General features: G+C 41.4%; 1 protein-coding gene across 3 annotated transcripts in view; it reads right to left on the bottom strand.

The window, feature by feature from the left end:
* esrrga (estrogen-related receptor gamma a) overlaps positions 1-22358 on the bottom strand; it is a 65569-nt gene that overhangs the window by 37784 nt on the left and 5427 nt on the right. The window contains exons 1-2 of one of the 3 annotated variants that reach the window (XM_029846442.1): positions 10124-10465; positions 3251-3409 (exon numbers count right to left, since the gene is read on the bottom strand). In XM_029846442.1, coding sequence (XP_029702302.1) covers positions 3251-3408 — 158 coding nt within the window. In that variant the 5' untranslated portion in view covers position 3409; positions 10124-10465. Of the gene's footprint in view, positions 1-3250; positions 3410-10123; positions 10466-22358 lie in introns of those variants that run through there. The other 2 variants (XM_011609671.2, XM_029846443.1) reach the window with 2 other exon arrangements.

Raw genomic sequence — 22358 nt, 5'->3', positions numbered from 1 at the left:
CTGACATACAAACAGAAATAAATGCTTGACCGAAGGACGCAGATTCTGCTTCCTTCGTCCCTCAGAGACCTTACAAAGGTGCTGCAGCAAACAAATTTGCGGGGGAAATATAAGTGATTTTTTTTTTTAATATCCCCCTTCGGATTAAAAAACACATTTTATTAAGCAGATGGTGAAAGAGGATTTTCACTCTAGTAAATATGACAGGCTTTAAATGTGACACGGGGGAGGCAGAGATGGGGGGAGAAGTTCAGGGATGTTTGGTATGAATGATGATGGGGAAAAGTGGAATAAAGGAGGAAATGAAATGTAAGAGAGAAGAAGAACGCAAGGTGCTGAGGGGAGTGAGCTAAGGAGGAGAAGACAGGGTGAGAGAGAGGGGGAGAGAAAGGGGAGAGGGAGGGAGAGGGAAAGAGAGAGAGAGAGAGGGAGCGATATGGGGGAGAGGGAAAGAGAGAGAGAGGGAGTAAAAGCTGTATTCTTTAAGCAGATCAGATTTGAGGAAATTGGGCTGTCACGACAGGATAGTGATGATTTACACCTATCCATCACAGGGAAGAGAGTCGGGAGCGTAGCTCGGCGATATACAATAATGCACATTTGTACAACAAAAATATATCCTTAACACACAAGTTACAGCCAACATTTGAGGGTGAATAAACAACATGCACACTGTTAAAGCAGAAGAGATGCTCACTGAGTATTTCGACGATACGAGAGCTGTCTGAGTTTCCGTCTAAAGAGATACTCTCTGAAAGCAAAGCCTGTTAGTACATTTGGCTGTCCTTCTATTATTTCTTTTATTTAATTGATTTATATTGTCAGCAGCTGCTGTTGACACTTATCCTGTCCTCTTCCTCACCTGCTCATCCAATGCTTTCCTCCATCCTTCCCTGGCTGCTGTCTGATGCACCTTACCGCCCTGCTCAGGACCATCTGTTAGGGAATCTAATTCACATCCAGCCATAATCAGGTTTGCTGGAGTGGCCGCCGTCTCTGTATCCAATTTTGTGTCTGTATCTTTGGCCACACGCTTCTTTTCATCTATTTTACATCCTGATTATATATCACTTACTTACACTTTGTATATCAGCCTCCCGTATTGCACTGATTTGTCCATTCGTCACTCTTTTACTCTTTGTTCTTGTTCACTTTCACCAGCACAAAAACTTGCATTGATGATGGAACAAATTAATCCACTCGTGTTTGAAGGACCAGCTGAATTAGCTTCAAACTCTGCTCTCCTCAAAAACTCATTATCTCTGAAATTAAGTGCAAATCACAACTATTTAAACACACTGTCAGCATTTTTTAAATTCACCAATAGGCATTGCACGATCTAAAGAAGGGGGTGCCCCTTCGAGACAAGCGTGCTTGTAGAGAATGTGTGTTTATCATAGCTGAGACTGAGGCAAGCTGAGGTGAAGGGGTGGAAGTTAATGAGAGGTGAGTGTCTGAGACCCTCTCCCTCTCTCTGCTCCAGCAGTAATCCTCTTCTATAAATCTGCAATCCAATCAGCGTTGTCCACACTTACACGCACACACACACACACACACACACACACACACACACACACACACACACACACACACACATGCACAGATGTACACACACAGCTGTTGGGAGGCCCATCTGTGTGTTAAGGCAATCTGCTTTATCATTATGATTACATTGGGCTCAGTTTACAGCAATGTGTGCAATGTGCATGATTGTGTGTCAGTGTGGGTCCAAGCGTGTGTTCATGTGTGTTCAAGTGCACCCCAGCTTCCTGACATTAATCACATTCCCATGGTTTGATGGCCTAAATAAAAATAGGAATAATGTTGTCATTGTCCAATAAAATCGACATCGGTGAAAAAAAATTCTTCATAAAAGATGTTTTTTCCCTTCAATTAACAATGTTGAACTAAAAATGTATGTGTTGAAAGTTAAAACATGTGGACATTTTAGAAAATATTTGAAATACCTTTTAGAAGTAAATATTTTAAATTTCCTCCACATGCACACCTCAGTCTGTGCGTGTGTGTGTGTGTGTGTGTGTGTGTGTGTGTGTGTGTGTGTGTGTGTGATCGTGTGATCGTGTGGATAAATCCCATCATCACAGTTGGAGGTCAGCGAGAATATATGTGATCTTCTGCTGTACATGTGTGAGCGAATAAAGATTTCCTCTTTGCGACGATCAAAATCCACAGGTGACAGGATCTGTGACCATGTGTTTCATGGCTGTTTGTATCTTTTAGGTGCAACTTTTTCCAGTTTGCTCCCAAAAGCTTTTTGTGAACATTCATTAACATGAAAACTCTTAAAAATACTGAATTGTGATGAATCGACAGAGCTACAAGAAGAGATGGAGCTGCAAATGGTCCAATAAAATACATGTGTGTGAGCATGTGTGTGTGTGTGTGTCAGTGTGTGTGTTATTTATTTCTATATTTATATTCATCAGCAGACTTTACCAACATACACCAATACTGACAGTGTACAAGTTCCATTCCTATTGGCCATTGGCTGGAAGTCTGCGTGAGAATGGATTGCCAGACCTCTAATTGGCTTGACCCAGGACTAGCCCTGAAATCCTATTGGACTAAGACTTCCCAGTCTACACTGGACACACAAACACACACACATACACAGAAAAATTAAAGGGCTTAGCTGAAGTCTGACAACACACTAATCAATAATGCTTTAATTGGCCACAGTAATACAACAACACCAACATGGTTCCCACAATGAAGGTGACAACAGCTGCAGAGTCCAAGAGGGTTTCACAACATGGTGGAACACACATTTCTTGTTATTGATCATGAAATGATTGAAATTCTACAAGAATTTTACAGTTTTTTTTCTACAGATCTTAAAATTTGATCTAACTCTTAGTTCATTCACGATTGTGTCGGCACCTTTATCTGTAATTACTAACTAGCAAAGATGCCGTCTGTGATTTAGCAAATAGCTGCTATTTTGATGGGAGAGACACTAGAGGGAATTTAAGAAAAATAAATCTTTACCTTGTGTGTAAGTTAAAGATGGGCACTGACACCAAAGTGCATGCGAAATCCTGACAGTACCAGGAGGAACAAGAGCACTGCGCATGTATGTGCTAGCTAGTGTACGAGTGAATGTGGTTAGACCGCAGGGCTGAATGTTGGTTAACAGGTGATGTTTATTGTTGGACATTTCAACTATGGGCCTTTTTTTTGTATGACTCTCTCTCTTGTAACCCCTCCCTCCATGTCTTTGCTCACGTACCTGGGGTTGTAGAGGGCATGTGCGTCTCTCATGTGGTTGGCCTCTTGTGGATCGTAGCTCTGGTGCATCCTCCAGGCGCCAGCGCCGCATTTACTATAGGCTGACTTGGAATTATCCTCACTACTGCTGTTCACCAAAGGCCCCTTCGATAAGTTCATTCTGTAAGTTGAGAAGTTGAAATATAATCAGCACCGCTATGACATTTTTAGTTAAAATACATCAATTTTGAAAATTGCAAATCCTGTAAATCACATAAAAATAAAGGAAAGATAGACCACATGTAGAGAATTTTAAGGTAGCAGGTATGGGGAAATTAGGTGAAGACATAAACAAACTGCAGTCGGGTGGAGATATAGAAGGACAGAGTGAAGATTCGCCCCACAGAAAAGGGCTGTTGATTTTATGCTGAACACAAACCTTTCAGTCTGCCCTAACATGAGGATGAGCATTACCAGTAAAACCAGCAGAGCCTTCAAAAGAAAAAATAATGTTCACTAAAATGAAAAAAAAAAATAAGATGCAGACTTAATTATATGATGGATCTAATGCAATCCACCTAAATTAAACAGTTTTCCTGTAATTATCGAGTTTCAATGCAGAATCTTGTGATCTCTGCGTCACAAAGTGACACACGTTAACCACCCAGAGACCCCCGCGGGTCCCTGTGTGTCTAAGCGCATCCCACTGTGGAGTCCATGTAGACAGACAGGTCGACAGACCAATCACTGCTCTGACAGCCTGCTGTCCCAGCCTGAGCTGGGCCGGCTCGGTGGTGAGAGGAGGAGTGCCAGGGTGTGTAAATATGTAGGTTTAGTTCCACTCTGGTGAATAGGAAAAATCGATAGCTCGCTGCTGCTGCTGCTGCCGCTTCAAACACTTATTGGCTTTGGTTGCAGTGTCACAACGCTGTATAGACAGACGACACTTAATACTGCTTTTTTAATGGGAAGGTTCCTGGTGTCTCTACTGAGTAAAGGACATCCAGGACCTTCTACATGTAGCACTGTACGAAACCAAATAAATGACAGATGGGGAAAATTATAAGATTTAAAGGTATAATTACGTATTATATTACTGTGAACGAAGAGGCAACCGTAACAATATTCATCTAAACGCCTGAAGATTTAACACAAATCTAAGACTAAACCTGTTTGGGGTTACAAGACACAGTCTCTTTTATTTCATGCACGCCTGTGGCAAAGTAATCATATATTTTTTCACATCTTTATTCCTTCAGAAGATTAAACCCAGGCCGAGAGGCATCTTAAAATCAACAAGGAGCGATTAAATGCACGTAACTGCAGTGTTCTGTAACATTCAGGATGAGTCAAATCTGACCAAGAGAGAAGAATACCATTTATACAATTTGGATTATTATAAGTTAGTAAAAACTGAAATATCTAAAATAAAAATAAATATTTCTAAATACTAGAAAAATCCTTTTTGGGTTTTACAAAATATGGGAAAAAATAAATTAACCTGTGTGAATCTACATAACCTATTACACACTCCTGTCAGAACACGTGAGTGGAAAGCATCTCTTTGTATCACAATCACACACACACACACACACACACACACAGTGAGAAGGAGAAGGTGTGTTTATGTGTAAAAGGTATGGAGATTGTGGGTGTCTTTCTGATGCTCAGTGAGTCGCTCAAGTGTTGCCGGTCCATCTGTGAACAGAATGACCATGACTGTGTGTGTGTGTGTGTGTGTGTGTGTGAGTGTGTGTGTGTGTGTGTGTGTGTGACATGGCAATACAGTGATGGATGAGACAGTTGCCATTCTTGCTAATGCAAAAATCACCTATCCCTGAAGGAAGGAAATGCCACAACACACATACACAGGCTGCAACTGCCCTCCCTAATTACCCCTCCAGCCGGGGCCGTGTCACATCTTCCATTCACAAGTGCAATAAAGAGACAAAAATTTAAGCTGGCTTGATAAAAAAAATGAATTAAACGTGACACAGAGATGATAATTGTCAAAGCACAAGTATGAAAGTGTTTATGTTCCGAGATGTCTCATAAGCTGAAAACGTGCGTGCATATGTGTGTGCGTGTGTGTGTGTCAGAAGGGCATTAAATGTTTATTTCAATCATCGGAAGCGCTGCATGCATGAAGATAAACAAAAACATGTCCCTAAAGGTTCCCTGTATAGTTCCACACGTGCATTAAAGCAGGTGGGGCTGGTCGCAGCTCTTTGTGTGTCTGAGTGGATGTGTGCACGTTAGCGTTGGGAGGTGTTAGCGGGGCAGGCGGCAGATGGGCTGTCGGCCTTAATAGGGACTGAGCGGGTGCAGAAAGGTGACAGCTCCACAAGGGAGGGGTGTGTGGGGAGGGAGAGGAGTGTGTGTTGGGGTGAATGGCCACGGAAGGTGGGATAGAGCGGAAATGAATTATCGGTGGAGGTCAAGAAAAGTGCGGATCCGCTGCGCAGAGGAACGCAGCTCCTGAGAGCAAAAGGTCCCTGGAGGCTTTAATGTCCACAATATGTGCAACTGTGTGGACACACTGAAATAAATTCAACACAAAAAAAGTTTTCTGAATATTTTGTCTTTTAATAAAGCCTTCGGTTGCCTAGTCTGGTCAGATTGACCAAACATGCAAAGTTCTCAGGACAAGAAGAAGAAGGTGAGACGAAAGAGGCAGACGAGAATGAAAAGAGAGGTGGGACGGTAGACTGCTGTCGTGCTCTCGCCATCAGGCACAAGCATGAAGCATGATGGTAGGATGAGAGGGCGAATAATTCACTGTCAGTCTTCAGGCGCTGCGATCATTCATTTCTTTTTTGCTTACATCTGGATCTAGTTTCTCTCTGGACTTTTATTTCTGTGAAATGCCAATTTAAACAAACATAACACATATGCTTGTCATATAAAGGGGAGAACTGTCCAACCAGTCAATCTACATCTCTTTCAGACAATTATAGACCAAATAAAACAAAAAAAGAAGCAAACAGTTTGACCCTGCATCCATCTTTCCACATTCACTCATGCATGACTCCTCTCATCTAAATCTCTTCCACTGTGGCCCCTCAGTGACGTCTGCTCCCATCAGAAGAGCACCAAACGATGGGCATCCGCACAGACTCTGGTATTATTGTGGAGAACACATACACACTAAATCGGAGACTCCTGTAAAAGTTGTGATTCATAACAGAAAAAACTTCTTCACACAGTGAATCCACACAGATGCACAGATGACCTAAATACCTACAGAAGTAGAACCATTACAATAATAGCAGGCTTAAAGTGGTCCAAAAGTCCACAAACGGCTGTAAAAATAGTCTTTTTTTTTCAGCTGGGACAACAGTAAGAATAAATGAATGCATATTTTGATGTGTTGATGACAAAAATGTGAAGAACGATCAGATGAATGGGGGGGGGGGGGGGGGGGGGGCAGTCTAACTATACATCACTTTTTCTCTTCCTTCAATTCATTTAAACACACACACACACACGCATGCACGCACACACACACACTAATGGTTAATTGCAGTGAGTTTGTATGTGTCACATCTGGTAGAGTCTCTCTTAACACATAAAGGCCAGCACTGACCAACAACATGGTCCATGCACAAGCACGCACACACACACACACACACACACACACACACACACACACACACACACACACACCTTAAAGCAGCTATATAAGACCATAGTCTATGTGCATATGGAGAAATCTGCAATTACATTTGATTAACTCCTTGCCAGCAGGTGCTTGGATGGTATTTGTGGCTGTCTGCCCTTAATGGAGTGCATGTTCAAGCGCACATTTGTCCAAGAGACCCCTAAGTGCTGGTGTCAGACAAAAGCAACCCCCCTCCCCCCCTCTTCTCTTGCTCGCCACCTCTTGCTCTGTCTGCCTCTGTCATCGCGTTGCTCTCTTTATGCACTAAATTACCAGAGAAGCGTTCGGACCGTTCAAAAGAGACTAAAGAGACTTGCGCACACACACACACACACACACACACACACACACACACACACACACACACCCTCGTATGGATGAGGAGAGAGATGGCAATTAATTTGATACGGACACAAGAGGACCAGATGAGAAAACAGATTCACAGAAAGAGGAACGGGACCTCAGACATGCCACTGATAGGTCCTTCTGCACCCCCACAAACACACACATACACACACACTGGCAACAAATCAGCGCGGCACATATTGACATGCTTTGACAGATGAATTAAGTAAATGATTTTATAAGGAGATTAAAAGGATTTTAATTTACACAATCTCTCTTTTCCCCCCTCGTCCCTCCCTTCAGTCAGATCAACCCCCCCACGCCCCCTTTGCGGTCCTGGAACAAGTGTAAGCGCAAGACTAATAAAAATAAGAAAGGGTGGAGATTAAATGTAATAAATAAGCGTTCTACAGAAGGAAATAAAAATATTTTCCCTTTGTTCTAATAAAGGTAATAAATGTTCCTCATTCCTGGCACAGATGCCAGCGTGTGGCTCTGCCTTTAGTTTAAGGCTATTTGAGTTAAAACTAAAACAACAAAAAGTCTCAATCACTGCTGACAATTTTGGTAAAATGTTTATTAAAAATTAGAACAGTAAAGAAAATTTGATCTTCGAATTCTTTTGACACTATTTATCCAAATTAAAGCTATCAGCGGGAAACTGAGCAAACCAACAAAAAATAAAAATAACTAAAAACCATGAAATCTTCAAGGTCAACACGTTGCCCTTAAAATGAAACAAAAAGAGCTGGGTGTATAGTTGCTTTCACGTCCACTCTTAACATGATGGATAAATATTAAGCGCCGTCATCTGTACCTGATTACATCTGATCAAAAAGATAAATAAATGAATGAATTTGTGAACAATTCCCTTGTAGACATGAATTTCATGCGGTAATTAAAAAAAAAATTCCATTCACACTTCAGGTAATGGAATTCTCGAATTCTTTGACCAAGTTAATTTGAGACATCAGTGTAAAATAAATCTGAACAAATGTTTATTCTGAAAGGAGTTGTGAGAGAAATCCTTTTTGCTGGCTTCTTCTTCTTGTGAGTCACTTAACCAGCCAACGATTCTGACTGTTCTGCAAGGCGGCTCTGCAAATCTCACCACCCGACTCTTCACACCCGCTGACAAAATCCACCAAATTCACTAAAGTCACTGCAGGAAATGTATCTTAATGACATGCAAATGGGATGTATACGGTGGCACAAGGGGAGCGCAATTATGTTAACAGCTTAAGAGCTGCTTGTTATTATTATTATATTATTATCATTTTGATTATCATTATCCCTAATATTTTAATTAGTGTAGGAATGAAGTGCCTGAGAGCAGGAAAGAGGGAGCAAAGGACTGAGGGATGAAGGGATGAATTAAAGAGCAGAAAGACCAAAAGATGCCAGAATGGGGGAGAGATTTTCTAAAAGTTAAGCGTGTCGCTGATGACGGACATGAAAATTCTTTGTGTCCTCATCGTGTCTGAGCTTATTTCTAAAAGTGCACGACTCACCTATATTTTGCCACTTTGTTCACAGATAAAAACAGTTTAGGCGTGTCACGTAAAGTGCAGCGTTTCATATTTAAAGGGAACCACAGTTCAGAGATGGTGCAGCCAACAGTGGACACGGTTAAAACACCCAGACGTTAGTGGTGAAACAGATCAAAATGCTCCATCTTAAATTGGATTTAGGAATCTGGTCAGATCAAAGGCATCAGCAGCTTAAATAATTACATATCTTTGATATCAAAACGGGTGTTAAAATGTCATTTGCATGCACAAGAATTACAAAAAGAATTTATTTACATTTTAATTATAACTTTAAAAAGATTTTCTAATAATGATGAAAAAGAAAATTCATTAGTAGAAAAGGGAGGTGTTATTTTACTGCATGTAAAAGACATGACACATGCACGCTCGCAAGGCACAAAGGTGAGACAGCCTCGTCCAGATTTCTTTAAATGTGCAATTGGATCAGTATAAAGAATAAAAGAGACCCATCATCCCATATCGGCCTGTGCTTTGTCTTTAGCTAAACATGCTGTGACGCTTTAAATTAAAGACACTTTCACTAATGTCATAGATCACTTTAACTCTTAATTTTTTACTCGGAAGTTGTAAATCATATTGTTGCAATATAACAATATGATTTTAAGGGATTTCTTCCTGCACCAGGACAAAAGACAGTGTGTGTCCTGTTGTGTGTTTGCATTAAATAGACCTTAGTCCTTAGACTTGCACACCACCGCTACCTAACAAGTTGGTCTTTACCTTGAGAAGCATCTTTAACACCAGTGGTTTTTTTTTTTAAAGAAACTGGTGTGTTGGTGAAAGGAGCAGCTCAGTGGTGTTCACTTGTGTGGAACTGTCACTAATTCCTGTGCAGGGCCACACACCGAGTTCCCCATCTGAAATTCTACTTCCTCTGGCATTTAAGAGCACAGCACCCCCTTTCCTCCATCCCCCCTCTGATGGGCCATCTTCTCATCTCCACATGTTCTTCTGTAACCTAAATGACCCTTTCTAACACCTATACCCTCCTTGGGCAAACACAAACATAAAAACACGTGCGTACAATCATAAACACAGAAAAAGTGTGTGTATGTGTGTGTACATGCGGACACAAGTGTCTGTGTGTGTGTTTGTCTAGCGCACAGGTAAAGGGACAGTTGCTCCTCTGCCCACTGAGTTAAGAGCTGCTGTCCGGCTGGTGCACACATGCAAACACACACAGAGCGAACGTAGGCTACCTGACAGCAGAAACAACCTTGACATGATGCCGGGCACCTCTGCTGCATACCAGCACATGCTCACACATACCCATGCAGACTAAGTGACAAGAAAGAAGTTAAATATTCCAAAAAGTAATGAATGCAAAAGTAAAAATTACCTACTCTTGTTCGGAGTGCATTAAAAAACACTCGGATAACTGGTGTCCTACCGAATCCATCGGCGATATCGGGTCATTGTCATTTCAATCTCCTCCAGGGAAAAAAAAAAAAGCACAAGTAAAACTTTTTAAGTCAAAGTTTTATATCTCTCCTCTTCTGTACTCGGCTTTACTCTCGCAGTCCTTCTTTCCGTTTGGAGGGAGCAATACAATTACCAGTCTTTGCGCGCCTGCACTGGTCGGCTCTGCGTGTGTGCGGGCTGTGAGGGAACGTGTGTGTGCGCAGGGTGTGTATGAATGCCAGGAAGAGGGAGCTGTAGGTGCACACACAGCCAGCCAGTCAGGCAGTTGGGACAGAAAGCTGTGCTGCTGTCCTAATCAACGACTTAAAGCTCCGATAGCAGCTCATGAATATTAAGCATTACTTTGCATATACAGTCCCTCAGGCCCGGCCTCTGCTGGGATTGGTGGATGCTTAACCAATGACTGTTGTGAGGGGTGGGGCAATAGGCGGGGTTAAGATAGGGGAGAGAGAGCGGGATCAGAGCGTTGAGAGGGAGGGATCAGACTGAAGGGAAAAAACAGGGAGGTAGGAATGAAAGGAGGAAGCAGAAAGGAGAAAAATCCAGGTGAGGGAAAGATTTAAAGCAAGATGTCCCACTCCCTCTCTTTTGTCCATTCTTTGTCTCCTCATCTGATATTTCCTCTGTTCCTCTCACTCAGATAAAGTTGTTCTCAAAAGTCTTCACATCTTTATGTTTCAGTATTTCTCATGCTGCAATTCCAGCAAAGACCCTTTTTCACTTTTGTAATAAAACTGACTTGTATTAATGTCTAAGGCCATTTGACAGATCCACATGTTCTCATATATGATAGATTTGTGACAGCTTCAAAAGACAGAAATCACCTCCAATACTGCGAAAGCAACAGAAGACAGATGCTCCAGAGCCTCAGCAAAACGTGCGCTGACTGTGAGCTGCACACAGCTCCGTTCATCCTAGCTCAGCAGTAAAATATGGGATTAAGGCAATTCTAGGGTTGTTTTCCTTTGTTCTGGGATGATTTGGAAATGATGACATTGGGAATGGGACATGATGTCTTCCTGCTGCCCACCTACAGTGGACACTCAATATAGAAGGTGGACCTCGTTGTTGTTGTGGTGGGGGTGCAAGAGGGGTTCTCCAAAGCTTGTGGGTCTGTGATCTCAAGAGAAGAAAGAAACAAAAATATGGTTTAAAAAAAGGGGAGTAGAGCTACAGGAAGATGCTGCATTGGATCCATTATGTTTCAACATTCTTCAGTCTTTGTCTGAATCCACTGTACACAGAACTGTGAACGGGAGCAGGAAAAGAGAGAAACACGTGGGGAAGGAAAAGAGAAGAGGACACCGAGATGAAAGACACGGCTTGTGATTAGCAGCATAGGAGTGAGCAGGTAGTCAAACATTTCCTGAAACCTATATTTGCGATGTGTGTGTGTGTGTTTTATCTTCCTATTGCTGCTAAATGTATCTGTAGACATCGGTACTAATCACCTCCGCTTTATCACCGTCTTTGTTTAAAGGCCTCCCTGCTGACAGCAGGAGGTTGTGGACCGCGTTGCTTAGGAAGAGCAACACAAGAACCTCAGGTGTCACTTATGTACATAAGTAAGTTCACTTTGAATTCAATTCTTAGTCAAGAAAGAAGAAGCAATTAATTCAAATATTTAGAAATATATCCATAAAAACATAAATATTGCTGATCAAAGACAGAGCTTTAAAAATTTGTCACTAATGTATCTATAGCTACACTTTTAACTGGTTAGAGGGTTGTTTTTTCGAACGTAGGTACAGACACAACACACATACATCACACACACACATACAGAGATATGATGCATCCAGAAGCTTATAAGCATCGACAAAGATGAGTGTGAATCAATGCTGCCGTCACTACTGAGCAAACAAATCTTTCAACATAACCTCAGTCTCCAAAACCTACATAAACACACAAACACACACTGACCCAAAGAATGATGTAAGCATTTATCATCTCTGCACTGGTGGGGAAAAAAACATAAGAAATGAGCACGCCCTAAATTAAACTTACAGTTGCAATCTGATAACTGTAGGACGGGAGAGAAGAAATCAAACTGCCTGAATCTGCACGAGAAATGATGCTTTAGCAGCACAATCTACTGGGATTGTGAGAAGAAAGCTTCTGAAAATGTCTTTTTTTTTTTTTTTTCACAAGACCATAACATACAACCAGCATTTGATTGATACAAAGACAAATAGTTACAGAAATATGAAAACATTAAAAGAGTAACAAAATTTCAGGGAGTTTAGCAACCCTGAAGCAACCTTGACATCCTCTCCCACTCTGCCCTGCTCCTCTTCTCCCCGTCTAACCCCTCATCCCACCCTCTGCGCCCCTTATTTATTGATTGCTTCTCAGTCAGTGTGTATGTTGACAGTGACCCCTTTAGGCCAATTCTCTCTCTCAAGAGACAAACAGAGCTGCCACCTAAACCTGGAAAATACACAACCATTACAGAGACATCCAGGGAAATGTGTCATAAAAGCCAAGAAACAGCACTCATTACTATAAGCAGCATTTCAAAAAATGTGTCAGATGGACATTAGTGCGTGTTTGTGTGTCCTGTTTGGACTCTGTAACACCACTGGAAGAATTATCTGTTGCAGCTCAATGAGGTCACTCTGACGACTCTCAAAAGGCCACATCAGACTCTCAAAAGGCCACATCAGGCTCATCCAAGGTGAATGTACAGATTAGACACATTCAAGGGGAGATTACTTAAGAACGTGACCACCTACTGAAACAAGGATTCATGACACACGCACACCAACACAGAGTAGGCCGAGAGTTGCAGTTTACTATTGTCCATCAGAGGGCGCTCTGAACTCTGGTCATTTCCGAGCCAACAGCACCCTCACAACATGGAAAAGTCATGTATGTTCCTGAATTTTACTTCAATAAAATACAATTACTAACACACACACACACACACACACACACACACACACACACACACACACACACACACACACACACACACACACACACAGTGGATGAAGAATTCTTCTCACAATGTAATCTAAAATTAACACAAAAATGATCTCAACCCCAACATTTCCTTACATTGAAAGGTGGACAAAATTTTCATTATTTATATTTATGATTTCTTAAATGTCACCAAAAATGTTTTGAAATTTCTAGTTAAACTGGACTAGGGTTAAGTCCCCCTGCACCAGCTACAGTTAATCATCTTCCTCCACATTTGTTTAATTTGTGACTTATTTTATGCATTTCTATGTTATGATAAGGTTGCCCTTTAAACCCCTTCTACAGCACTATACATGTACAGTATATCTTTAATATTAGACATGAAGCTCCATTTCCATCTAGGTCAGGAGGAACTTACAGCTGAAGATGGACAGGCAGAAAGACAGACAGACAGACGTGGACATGAGAAGGAAAAATATTTGCTGATAGGTTAAAAAAGATGGTGAGTTAGGATTTAGTTTTTTTCATCTCTAAATTTAAATATATTTATCGGCTGACATGAGATCTGTGAAGGCTGAAGGTTTACATTCTAAACCAAGAAAAGTTGCATCTTCAAACATCCGTTGCTATGATACCTCTGAACAATCACTCTACTCTTAACTCTCCTCTTATTCAGTCTTTCACTTAAATCTCATCCTGAGGTTTTGGTTTAAATGCACGCACGCGCACGCACATGCTCACACACACACACACACACACACACAGGTGGGCTCCTTTAATTACACCATTTTCAAACAGAACATGAGCGGGATATTCCTCAGGGATTAGTCATCTCTCAGTGCTCATTCTTTGTTCATACAATGCACGCGTACACGACACAAATGAATGCTGGCCAAAAAAGCAGCTCTCTGTAATAGTTCAACATTCAATTTATTCAAAATGAGGCACAAGCCAAGTGAATCATTCTACTGTTAATAATTTGGGAAGGGAGAATGTATTTGCTGAGGAGATGAAGGGAAAAGGGGATAAAACAGCACAAGGAGGGTTTAGAAGAAAGGTAAACCCAGAATAAACAACATCTTCAAGGACAATAAAAAACTTAAACACAACATCCAGTTATAAAACGGTGACAATTGAATTTAGACCATAAACCATCATGACGTCAAAGAGTTTCTTTAAATGTGCAAGAGAAATGGTAAAATGTCTGAAAGCATCCTAACACACACAAAAAAGACAGTATTTCTATCAAGAGTGTATCCAAGTTCTTGGAGCTGTACTTCCTCTCACGAGGGCATGTTAGCTCAAATATGCTCCCACAGGTGCACCACTGTATCCTCAATGCCTCTTTTCATTTAGATTCAGTTGTACTTCCAAGCTCTCCTACGCTGGTCCAACTCTGATGTCTGCTGCAGGAGCATTTAACAGCATAGAAGTTTAAAGTGAAGATGCGCACTGAGGCAGCAGTTAGCAACCTTTTCTGACTGTCACAGTGCATAACTAATCACTCAGACAAAACAGTGAACCAATCCAATAACAACATGATGGATGTGCTTCACATTCTGCCATTCTTTGTCAACGGTTTTACTCAAAATTAGGGATAATGCATTTAATCTCTGCCCAAGGTTGGACCTATACGCTATAAGGTCTTGAGCATGGCTACAATAATCTGTTTCCCAGATGGATAATGTTATTGCAGCGGAGAGTAAAGGGGACGGCAATATTCCACAGTGCAAGATACACAGAACATAAACACACTCCACTTCATCTGTGTCTGTGTCTAATGACTTGTGTGAGTAATTACTTTAAAGGCAACGTGTGCGGGTGTTTAAGTGCCGGCGCTCATGTATGTTTTTATCTGGGCCTTTGTCTATGTCTGTGCCAGCAATGAGTGTGTTTAATGGTGTGTGTGGAAATTCATTTAATCGTCACACTTCCTCCATTTGTGTGTGTGTGTGTGTGCGTGTGTGTTTTGCTGTCAGAGGATGAAACATGCAGATTGGGAAGTAAATGCTGGGAAAAAAAGTTTAAAACAAGTGGGAGTGATTAGTGACAGGAAAGTGAAAGAAATTAGAGAGAAAAAGAAAAAAAGGTCTTCAAGGAGGAGAAGACCTCTACTCCTTTTCTCTCTAATTCTCCACAATAACCCTTTCTTCCAATGTCGCTCTAATGTTGCTCTCCAAACCATCGACCTGTGAATTTATAGTTGGCCCAATGATTGCTTCTTGGGTCATGATGGCTGTAAATTGCTTTGCCATTTGGTAAATGTTGGCAGTTAAAAGGTATACAAGTAATTATTTCCGCTTCTGCTGATTGAGACATAATTCCAAGATGAGGTCCTGGAAAAATGACAGCATTTCCAAACAACTCTGTTTTAATTTCCCAGCTTCTCTAATTAGAATCTGTATGAACATGAGGACTTTTTTATGTGGTTTCCTTCAATGGGCAGAAATAATTAAACTGTCAAAGGGAAATAAATAAGTATAAGCAAGGTATAATTTTTTACTGTGCGCAGCACCTTGTCATGAGGATTTTTCCCTTTTTGCTTAGAAAACAATGGTGGAAAGAACGAAGGGAACAGAGGACATTAGGAGACAGCAGAAACAATGTTTGGCTAAAGGGAACTGCAGCAGATTCGCGTCACAAAGAACCAACAGCCTGTGCCTTTGGGCTTTGGGTCTTTTTAAACTAGCCATCGTCATTACACTTCTGAAAAATATTGACTTGATTTAAAGTTAATCTTGTTTATCCTTGTACTTCATAATGTGAAGCCTCTTAACCCTTATTCACCTCTCCCAGCAGTCAATAACTGTACCGTTGAGTTAGTCATGCTTTGAACTTGTGATAGTTTGGGCCCAGACATCCATCAGCGAGTCTGCCTCATATTTTTGAGTCCTACGTCCTTCAAGTCTGAAAATAGAGGATGGATTTGAGGCCGAGGTTCCTGTGCAAGCTCCCATTGATAGGGAGAGCCAATGGAGATGTATTCCAACTAGAGTTACAATCTGACAACAGCTCGTATGCCTAAGCTTTGCCTGTACGTGCACGCGCACACACAGAGACAGTTAACCTACCACAGTCTAAATGAATGTTGTAACCCAGCAGATATCACAAGCTTCATCAGCTCACTGAAAGTGGTATCACAGAAAGGTTGCCTGTTCTGCTGTAACCTGGTAATTCCGTTTAATAGCAAGCATTACACTGACATCTTTATCTCGTGTGTGGAACAATAAATTATATGAACTGCTTAAAATCCTTTTTCTACAAGACACCAGAAACCAACACCCATCACTGAAACAGGATGCAAGCTTACCAACCTGAGACCATTTAGGGTACAACCAATGATAGTTACCAGGTAAAAATGAAACTGCTCTTTATTTAGTGCTGTTTTTTGTACATCAAAATAGTAAAAGATGCAAAGAGGAATACACTTGAACATCAATTGCTCCTTCTGTAATAATATTGATAATGAAAGTACCAAACCTGTGGCTCCTCTGGAATCGTTTACATGTTGTAGTCTGTCATTTAAAGCAAAAGAAGTCAATTGACCAAGCACGAATTTTGTCTTAAACCTAAGGACAGTGTATGTTGATGGGAATAGCATCAGAAGTGGAACCCTTGATGATAATGTTTCATCCTGTCTTTTCTTGGACCTCAGCAGGAATTGCTGGGGAGACTTCTTACAAGTATAACCAGAACAAGACGCAAGTAACACCACAGGAAGACAATCAGTGATGGAAGGGTTTGATGCTGTCTGGTGGTTGGCACATTGGCCTCATAACAAGACGGTTATGAGTGAGAGGGGGACAGAGAGGGAGAAATGGGGGGAGAGTGGGAGAGAATTCGAGGGAGAGAGACAGATGAGAGATGGAGAGAGAGAGAGGGGGGAGCGAGACAGGAAAGCAGAAAAGGAAGACCTTTACTATTCAAAAGCATTTCAATGATTGATGTGAGTGACAAGGCTGCATGTGTGTATGGTATGTTTGTATTTATGTGTGTATGTGTGTGTGTGTGTGTGTGTGTGTGTGTGTGTGTGTGTGTGTGTGTGTGTGCAACCCCCATCCTCACCCTACTGCTGCAGTTACTATTATGTGTACCACCTCTGTCACCTTTCCTCTAATCAGGAGTTTAAATCAATGACGTTGTCCAAAACTATAATTGCCACTTCTTAAACTGCTTCTCTCGCAATACGCTTTCACCAAGAAACCACTCGGCAGCAGAAATACGCCTGTGTGCACATTGGTGTTTGTGTGTGTGCTCGTGGGCTGGATTAAGAGCATTTTCTCATTATGATAGTGTCTGAACGGGTAGAAAATGCTTCTCACATTGTTTTACAGCATCCAGAAAGCTAAAACCTCTGCAGTAAACAGCATTATATCATACTCTCTCATAGACACCTAAACCCAAAAATCTGTTCAGTTTTTGAAATATTGCTTCTAGTAAGTACCATATAAAAATAGCAACAACATGACCAATTAGAGGACATGTCTCCTGCTCCAGCCATTGAATGTGCTTAGCATGTAAGCATGTGCTCCCAGCATCAATGCAAGATGTGAAACTCTAAGATAATAAAATGTATTTTTCATCTTATGTGGATGCCAACAACACCATGACACATGATAAATAGGAAATAACCTCATCAAACTCACATATCAACCTCACCATTGATATGTAGCAACATGAGATAGAACAAGACTCTGATAGCATGTGATCCTTTTTCAATTATGGCAGGCAGCTATCACACATCTGCATTAGAATTTCCCAAGTTAGAGTTTAGCGCCCACATTTATGTGCCTTCCTATAAACTGATTACAATTATTATTACTTCTTGACCGCTGTATACATTTCAGAGTCACAGGGAGGGTGTTTGAGCCTCTCTCTCAGCTAGTTGTAATTTTTGTGAACACAAATTCCAACATCAGGCCACTCAGATAACCGCACCCTCACCATTTAAGGTTCAGCCAGTGGCTGAAGGTCAGAGCCTGGTGGGAAAGAGTGGCTCTCTCAGTTCACAGAACAGGAGTGGAAATAAATCTCTAAATGACACAGTGGTACGACAAGCAGACGCTGGTCCCTTTACATGGGACACATTTGTTCAGTGGGACGCCTTTGAGCTGAATAACTGTTTACATGATCCAAAAATTGACCAGCATAAGCTACCCATCTTGATCAGAAAGAAACATCTTCCCAAATGAGCTCAGTTGTATTCAAAAACGTATTTATTGCTATTATTTGTGCCAATGTAAAGATGGTTGGTGTAAGCAAAGCGGTAAAACAGCCACCGTTTCAGGTTAAACCAGTGGTTCTTAATCTGGTGTTAGATTGAACCCCAGGGGTTCGGTGAGTGGGTCTCAGGGGTTTGGCGGAGGTCAAGACACACACCTGACTCATGTGATTCGTGATGACACTCCCCACTTGCTTGGCCATCATTGGCTGCAGGTGATCATGCTATATTCCTTATCATATCTGTGCTACAGTGAATTTTGTGCGCTCTGTAGTCGACTTGTGACTGTTGTAATTGCGCGTCATGTGATTTATTCCTTAATATTTTAATCCCTTCATACTAACTGTGTCGAGCAAGAAAAGAAAGCAGTCAGACGAATATGTACTATATGGATTGACATGTATAACGGATGGGAGTCAGCATCCAACTTGAGCAATTCTAGTCGAGCACGGGCAAAAGTAAAGGAAGAGTTCCTTAAGCTGCATGGAGATGGGGAAGACAAGAACACGACGCTTGCTGAATTCAAGGTGAATGGAGCCAGATTCGATGAAAAGGCTACTCTGTCTGTTCACGGCTTAGTACAATCAATGAACTGATCCTCACAGCATTGTACAAAGTTGCTTACCTGATCGCATGTTTGTGTGTGAAAATCATGTTTTGCTGTTTTTGTTCTTTGAACACAGTGATGTTAATGGACGGTTCACATGGTGCACCAGTAAAACATACCTATGTTTTAAATTTTAAAAAAAATCTTATTTTATTTTTCCACAAAGAAGGGTTTGGTGAATGCGCATGTGAAACCGGTGGGGTTCAGAACCTCCAGCAAGGTTAAAAACCACTGGGTTAAACACTTTATTTCTGCCGAGCTGCTGATCTCAGACTAAATGATCTAATCTAAATTAATCAGGAATAAATCCCAATGATTACATCAGCCCAATATCAACAGTGGAAATCTAAACCTATCACACAAGCCAGTCTGGGAATGTATAATGTAAGTTTATATCTGAATTCACTGCTAGTAAGTGCAGTAACGTAACCTTTTGCATCACACATGGAATCAGTACCATCACTGTTGTTTAAATTGTGGCCATCAGTCAGTGTTAACCTTGATGTTCCATTAACCAGAGACAGCAGTTTCCTGAAAGTGACACACACACACACGCACACACATACACACACACACACACACACACACACACACACACACACACACACACACACACACACACACACACACACACACACACACACAGTTTTGTCAAGCAAGTAGCAGGTAGACAGACAAACGGACAAAAACAAACAAAAACAGTCTAATTCTTCCAGTCTGTAACAGAACGAGGGACAGACCCGTTGAGAGAGACAGAAGAGGAGAGAAAGGGAGAGAGAGAGGGCAAGAGAGAGATGGAAATGGAGATGTCTGGTTAACAAGGTGCTGAGCACGACAAGCCCTGGGGAGTCCACGCTCCCTTACCCTCCAAGATTAGACATCCCTGTCTGTCGACCCCACTTTCTTCCTTGTTGTGACACAAGGGGAACATGCCACCATCACAGGGGGATGCCCCACAAACCAGCACCACCTCATGCTCTCCTGACTCATAGAAAATCTTCAAAAATTGCACAGCATGACTTCTTTAAGACTAAATCAGGCTTTTTTTTTTTTTAACTGGAAAGCCAAATGGATCAATATGGTAGAAGGATGAGGATTTATGGAATAGACTGTAAAAATGAGACATTGCTGCAACTAGGAGGATTTAGGACCCATATTTGGATTTATAGTTACTGGTTACTTTCTAAAAACTCTTTTGCAATATTGACCAGGAATGTTGCAAGAAAAAGTTTAATCTGACTGTATGTTAACATGATGAATGAAGACAATTCCTTCTTTCTCTCTTGGAACTCTTCTTCCTCTCTCCATTTCTTTCCTGAAACAATCTTTTTCTCCCCCCTCTCTGTTGTTTGACACCTTTCTCCCACATGAGCATCTCTATGTGTCAGGACAAATTGGCTGAGCTCAAATCTTTCTCTCTTTCCCTCCATCTGCTCACCATTCAACCATAGAGAGAGTGAAGCAGGAAAGAAAAAGATTGATAATGTGTGGACAGGGAGGAGGGAGATGAGGCTATAGACAAATAAATATTATTACCCTAGAGCAGAAAAGGCAGAAAAGCTCCACGCAGATGGGCCTGGAACCAATGTCCTTCATTATCAGCATAATATGATCCTAAGATACCGGTACCTAAGATGATCTTGTAGCACAAAAGTGGCACAAAACAGCTGCCACAGTAAACTACTGTTAAATGTTGCCTTTTTCTAATCAGGTATACAAATAATGTAGCATCATATCCAAGAGTCATCACTAGATATCAGACTTATATAAAAGCCTTACAAACGTACAAACGTAAAAAAAAAACCTATTTAAAAACAACTACCTTCTCCACCTCGAATCATCGTCTCAGAGGTAGGACAGTACATTGGACAATTTGACAGTCCAGGGGACTCACATTCAGTCCCACACTTACATCTAGGAGCACGTAAGCATGCCATTTTGGGGGCTACTTAAGCCACATTGTCTTGCTTTGTCCTTTATTTCTGTGGCTTTTATTTACAGATTCTTAGATTATTTGTTCCTCTGAATTTTCTACACATTCAATGTGTATCTGACTGCAACAACAAAATAACACAGTACTCCACTGGTATCACCTTACTTTTTTTTTTTTTGATCACAACAACCATACATCGACTCTATACACACACAGACACACACACACGCACACACACACACACACACACACACACACGTATACACACACAACAAACAGACAATGCAGTCCAGTGTAGATCTCTTTTTCTCCATTAATTTTAACGCACATGTACACAAAATGGTATTGTGACAAAGAGATCAGAAAAATGGGCAGAAAATAATAGAATCCTCATCCTAGTAATCCGTATTCATTCTTCTCATCCCATCTTGCCTCATCTTTCCCTCCCTCACACCACACTCCCCCATATCTGACATTCAAATGAGTTGTCTTTTCTATCTTGTTAGATACACACATGCACACGCACGGACACACGCACGCACGCACGCACGCACGCACGCACGCACGCACACACACACACACACACACACACACACACACACACACACACACACACTCTCTTTCTTGGATACTTTCTGCCCCGCTGCACACGTGATGGCAAATTGAGCATCTCCCGTCTCTCTCTCTGCCTCTCTCACTCAACTTCTTGCTGTTGACTCCTCTCATCTTTCTTCCATCTACCACCCTGCCCCTACACCCCCAAACCCTCCAGATCACCCTCCCTTTCTATCCTCTTCATCATTTTTTTCCTCTGTCTCTCTTCCTCTTTTTGATTTGAATACAGCAGCAGGTTCTGTAGAATCAGGTGAAGGGAGGTAAAAGCCTTTATTGAATGGTCTGACAGGATATTCACATATCAGCAAAACACCAGCTAAAGAGTTTCTCAATTTTTTTTTGGCAAATATGATTTATTTCCCCCATCCACCCATCATTCATAAATATGTGTCCATCCATCCATGATTTCTGCTTTCTCCTGTTCTTATTAGTGGAAGATAAAGGAGAGATCATTGTTCCTGTGTACCAACACTGAGCGGGTTGCCATGGATGACAAATCTTTCTCTCTCTCTCTCTCTCTCTCTCTCTCTCTCTCTCTCTCACACATACACACACACACACACACACACACACACACACATGCCTTACATGCACACACACTCAAACACTTGAAGAGTTCATCACTGTTTGTAATTGTGATCCTGTCAATTCCACAAGTTGACAATCCATAACAACAGACCTGCATACATGCTTTCCTCACAAACTCAGTCTGAGACATTTACATTACACACACCTTTTATTGTACAAACCCTTAGTTAACAACAAACACAAGAAATCAGATAAAAAGATTGCACAAGTCCAACAGGCTCTGATGGGATCCTGCCTGAAAGAGGATACAAAACCTTTAAATT

Source organism: Takifugu rubripes, chromosome 13 (assembly GCF_901000725.2).
Source record: "Takifugu rubripes chromosome 13, fTakRub1.2, whole genome shotgun sequence".
Classification (NCBI taxonomy): Eukaryota; Metazoa; Chordata; class Actinopteri; order Tetraodontiformes; family Tetraodontidae; genus Takifugu; species Takifugu rubripes.
This window is presented reverse-complemented; position numbering and strand designations above follow the sequence as displayed.